The sequence below is a fragment of the Schistosoma mansoni genome, chromosome 2, assembly GCF_000237925.1.
Source record: "Schistosoma mansoni strain Puerto Rico chromosome 2, complete genome".
Classification (NCBI taxonomy): domain Eukaryota; kingdom Metazoa; phylum Platyhelminthes; class Trematoda; order Strigeidida; family Schistosomatidae; genus Schistosoma; species Schistosoma mansoni.
In genome coordinates, this window is record NC_031496.1 from 8,715,869 (window position 1) to 8,721,845 (window position 5,977).

At 33.5% G+C, this 5,977-nt stretch overlaps 1 protein-coding gene across 1 annotated transcript in view; it reads left to right on the forward strand.

Annotated features, from left to right (window-relative positions):
- Window positions 1–5,977, forward strand: part of Smp_147600 (putative nedd4-binding protein 2) — a gene marked incomplete at its 5' end in the record, with an annotated part of 29,159 nt that overhangs the window by 3,274 nt on the left and 19,908 nt on the right. The window contains one exon of the mRNA XM_018795578.1: window positions 4,709–4,775. Coding sequence (XP_018649877.1) covers window positions 4,709–4,775 — 67 coding nt within the window. The remainder of the gene's footprint in view (window positions 1–4,708; window positions 4,776–5,977) is intronic.

The following is a 5,977-nucleotide window of genomic DNA, read 5'->3' on the forward strand; positions in this document are numbered from 1 at the left end:
CCGGTGTGGTGGACGCGGGGGGCCCGCCTAGGGGAGTTGGAAAACCCTGATTCCAAACCAATGGTGCACATGGGCTCCAGTATCCTGATGGAACGAATGGCGGAAGAACCTGTCATTGGTCAACGGCAACCATGGGACTGCATCTCCTCACGATGCTCCACTGCCTTGTGGATCAGACCTTTAGGTCAAAGGCTCGGGGTGTGGTCCCCTAAGAAAACCACCTGCTTCGGTTTGGGCACCCGGGCAGTATCACAGCCCACACACAAATGAATGAAATGATGAACTCTATTAACGATAATTTGTGTGGCGCATATGTACCTGGTGCCCTTTTGTACCAATATATATGTGTTTAAATAAATAAATAAATAATAAATAGGACTTCTATCCTTCATCAACCATTTTTTGGGTTGGTTTTATCTTAGTCCTAGTTTCATTTTGACTGTGTATATAAAAAACAACACAAAACGTGCGTGCATAATTCACAACTTTATAGATAAATATGTATTGACGGGTTGATTATGGACCATCACTCTTGTGTGATGGTTATAGATACTTGTGAGTTGTTCTACGTTTGTTAATTAACACAATTGGTTGTTCAAACGTCATGGTTCTACGTCACTAAGCCATCTCTTTGATGAAAACATTTGATAGACATTATTTGAGCGTAACTTGGTTTTATGAATCAAGCGCAAATCAGTATTTAATGTTGTTTCCTCTTTTTAAGTGAGTTAACAGTATCATGCATAACCAAATATTACCACTTTATGGCATTGGCTTACTTTACTGTCTGTATTGAATATAACAAAAAGAAGTTATTTGGAAATACTCTAGAGGTCTTGCTTTACTTCTAAAGTGGGGATTCTTACTCTTGCACTTTGAATTATCGTCACTGACCCGGAGTACTTATTGCATTCAGTGATCTTCGCTTTTTACTTATTAAACACCTAGTTTTTTTCAATGTTGCTTTTTTCCATAAATCCTAGGGTTCCATGTAATGTATGTTTACAAATATTTTACTTTCTAGGGATACTAGGAGCTTTCTTATAGGTTGTCCGTCTCCTTTTTGATTGAGCATTGTGTTATGAACTGTTGTGAGACTTTTGATCTGAAGATCGTTAATTCACACTATCCCTCACTAATTGCTGTGGGGTATATCCCATGTAAAGCTCAAGACACTTCGAATTGTCATTATGTTTGCATAGAAGCACATCACCAATGAATAATTTTTTTGGCCGATAGTCAAGATTAGAAGTGGAGAATCTTAGACTTTCTTAATAGAGTTACTAATATTAGATAACCACTGACTAAGTGGTGTATTAATTGTGATTTTTCCATTTATTTTCCCTTTAAATTATCAATATTTAGTTATTTTAGACTTGATCATTCTTTAGATTTACATAGTGTATAGACATCTCTATCTGTCGTGTACAAACCAGTGAACTGAATATTCACCTGTTACATCGTTTCTGTCATTTAATTTTTAAGCTTGTACTCTGTGAGGGGTGTATATGTTTAATCTATCAACTGACTTCATGTGATATCAACACTTTTTAAGGTTTGTTTAATCTATGCGTACTTACTTAAGGGTGACTATGATTTTTCTTCGAGAATGACTTATTTATTACAGATTTATAAATTTTTTTCATAGGAACGCTATTTTGTAGTAAAATAAGTGACTAACCTTGTCTCATCCTTTGTTTGTAATAAAACAGGTTGAATAGACAGACCATGTGTATGTGGTGCTTTCTATACCTCCAAAGAAAATCAGAATACATAGCCTCTAGTCCAGTTACCAGATCAGCATTACTTTAGTAAATCACTGTTTGTAGTGGGAGTTGAAATATACATTTTTATTGTTGTAGTTATGTTACTTCCATTAGTATTCTCTTTATTATTGTTGATTAATGTTTGCTTTCTAAAGAATCACATTATTGACCATTATGTTTATAAGTAGGTATGATAATAAATTTCATGAACTCAATAGGTTATTATCTTTTAGCAAACAACTAATAAATTTCACTTAACTAGTGATTACTCTACTAGGTTTATTTTAGCAAACTAGTAAATATGTTGTGTATGCTATTTTAGAGTCTTTTTCAGTGCCTTATTTTGTTGTATCCCGAAGAGAATTATGAATGTTAACTTTTGAGGACTAATTATTGGCCAATATAATATGCATGTTTCCTATTGTAATTAACTTAATCATATTCGTTTCCTCTATCACTAACTTTATTTTGACCTTTGAACTATTATTATACGATCCTTGAGTTATCATCAATTTATTGATTACTATTTACAACCACATTCGGCTAAATATTGTACAAATGTTATTATCTATTTTATGGGTCGATATGGTCTGTTTGGTCGGTATATAAACTCAGTATGTTTGAAATACAATGATTCATACCACTGAGGCTGTTATTGGTGTTTTGGATTCAACTGGCTGGGCTAGGCAGAAGCAGGACCAGTTAGCACTCTAGACTGCTCGTACGGTTTCGTGTGTCACTGTTCCAGTCGATAATTCGCTGCTCCCTGATTGGCGGTTCTATCGCGTCACACATTAACTAGTCATCCACTCGGCCACAAGCATAACATATTTACTGACAAAAAATCTATGAAAAAGTGACTAATCAATCGATGCTAAACGTATTACTTAATTTTAAATATTTTAGAATCTTGGTTTAAACTTTGACTGACCGTAAGAATCAACTGCCTAAAAATCTGTCATCATAATTCAGTTAGTCTTGAAAATTTCATAAACTAGGCCTTAATCCCATTTAAGTTTCTGAGGTGGATAATAATAGCTAGCTGCCTAACTGAAGACTGATATAAAAGGGGGATCAATTGGCTTTTATGACATTAACATCTAAAGCCGTTGAATACTAATCTGGGTTTTATCGAGAAATATAGAGTTCCTGATATGTCATTGTGAAGTCATCGTAATTTACTTTAATACTTTAGGTGAAGTGAACCTAATTCGTTTGAAGTGCATTATTCACTGTCATTCTTTGTCTTCCTGTAAATTATGACCTTACTGGCTTCATTTGATCTTATTCGATTCTTTCAAATTATATTTTTATTGTTTAGTTCTCGATTGTAATCGATATGGTTTTTCCTATTCATTCGCTTTTTTCCTGTTTCTTTCCCCTCTCGAAGTGACGATCGGAGATTCGACAACTTAAAGTGATACATGTTTGTCCGAGGTCTTAATTTTTCACTGACCGATTAGTGGGTATTTAACCATGTTTCCTAAGGTTTGTAATCATTGTTTCATAAAATCTGGCTAATTTTAATGTAAACGTTTGAGGTTTTTCACGTGATAGTGAGCAACTCCGGTGATTGATTCACTGAAATAATTCCGTTCCAATGTATTTAGCTAGATTCGTTGCTCCGTATGGTTAACAGTTTTGTATTTATAACACGTTAACCAGCCACCTCTGGGTCGTATAATCATTGATTGCAGGGAAAATACCTAAAAAGATTTGGAAATTGATCGGGATGTTTGTAAAAAGTTAGGATGGTTATCTATGTTCCAATAAATTTCTAGTATATGTGAAAGGTAGCTAACTTTAATCTTATGGGGATTGTTTTATTTGTTATTATTCTGTATACCACCACATAATTAACCTTACTATTTTACACCAGTTTTCCATAATTTACTGAAGTCGTTTTCTGTTTTTTTTTTATTTTATTGATTTCACATCGTTGTACTCTTCTTTCAGTTTGATGATTGCTGTGTATATGTTCCACGTGAATCATTGTAGAAGACCGGATAGGCATTTCAAGTGGTTAATATGTTTTTCAGTGTGTGGGTATGTGGAGATCATAGTATTTTTGCAGTTGAATTCATGATTCCATCTAAGCTAGACCACCGTTTAAAACCTGGAAATACTGGACTTAAATGAAACATGAATAGTTGCTAAAATAATGAATTTTCATTCGAAACACTGCGCTTTAGAAACATGGTCTCAAGTGTACATTGGAAGACAGACGGACGTTAATATAATCCATAAGTCTGATTTAAACATATTCCACAACATTGTATCGTTTATTTTGAAGTAGAATTGTTTTCGACTATGTAAAGGAAGGATTAGGATACTGGTACGAAATTCTATCACCTTATTCTTTAGAACATCATTGAAAGATGCTATCTCTTGATTACAGACAACCACGCTAATTTTGTACTCCGTTTGTTCTCTCCAAAATCTGCTGTCCACGTACATCTATGGTTTCGAACTAGTGTTTAATAAACCCTTTGGATAGTTCTTCCATACCCACTAACCTCAAATAAGCACCGAAATAAGTATACTGATATACTCATTCCTTTGTGTTGCATTTCAGTTCAGATTAAATTATTAAACGAGTTTAAAATTGTGTGTTTTTTAATATCTATACACTATATGTTATTAGTGATATTTTACTACCATGTGCAAACATCTTAGATGTTTCACATCACTTCATTACATTATTTATAATGTCATGGTATTGATATTTTCAGAAAGGCAAAAATATATTTTTGGTCTTCACTATTAACATCCATATTATTTTGTCAACGTATTTCCAATCAAACCAATGTCTTTGTTGTTGTCTTATCATACTACAATCATTCCCTTTTACTTTGGTCTTTCTACTGTTTCATTTGTCAAAATAAGCACACTTTTGTTTAGATTGTCTTATGTACTTCAGTTTTTTTTATTCCTTTGTTTAGATTAATCTCAAGTCATCAACGATTAAGTAAACTTAATCATGAATTAGAAGAGAGACTATTAGATACTGTAAGTTTGTTTCACTGTCAAATTGCCATTTTAGTATATGTAGACCTCTTAATTGAAGATTATTTCAGACAGTTTGGCTATAATAAAAGTAACAGTAACAGTAAAGAATTCTCAGCATAACGTGAAATAATACGACAAATTTCTCTTTAAAATAAATTAAAATTCTAATTATTCCGAAAGGTATTTTGTTTCTGTATGGTTGAAATGCACCACATATCTTTATTCGTTAAAGCTCCCTAGCAATCTCTTATGTTCTATATATTGTAATATTACCTTGGTAACGGCGAATGGAACGTAAACCAGCAACTCAATAACAGGACGGAGCTAAGCTATTTTTTTGTGCCCCAGCCGTGCTAACTAAAGGAAGAAGACTAGAGTCAGCAGGAATAATAATAATAATCACTTCACTCATATGTATTATTTACAATACAAAAGTATCCTTAAAAAGTGTCTAGAAATAACGCACTAAAAAGGGAAACAAACCAATGACGTTTAAGACCCTTCCAGGTGGGAGACAGGGACTGAGGATAATGATGGGCGCTTTTGGTGCGAAAATAAGCAATTCGAATTTTACCAAGTAATTTCTGGGGGTCTAGCATCCCCATGAGTGACGAGAAAAGATCATAAGAAACACGGATTTATATCAAAATAACAGTAAGTAAAGGTAACAGTGTTGCTCTTTCAATAGATAATCTATCAAAACAACACAAGGTGTCTCCAAAATTGTGATTTAAGTAGAGACAATTATCTACAAAACATTCTGTTGCTATTTGAATATGGGACTTCGGAATCAGACTTGAAAGAAAGAAGTCGACACAACTGCTAACGAAAACTGTGCTACGGCTGGGAATGGAACTTGTCAATAATTCAGCGTATCATTCCGGTTTAAGTAGCACCCATTTTGTATTATTTCGTTAACTGATGATAATGCACATATATCTTTGTATAAACTAATGACTTTGTTAGCGAACAAATAGTCTTTATGTAAAACGGTGTTTGTTTATTTCCTTGTGTCAAATTATACTATGTCTCAGTTTCAGATATATCACAATCAAGACATCAAGTCCGCCGGTATCAAAGTGATATCATAATATTTCTAATCGTCATAGTTCCTTATTTGATGCATACTTACTTTCGTCTGAATTCACTGTAAATTTTACTTTGTTTTATTTTCTCAAATTTCCATTAAATTAAACGTTTCA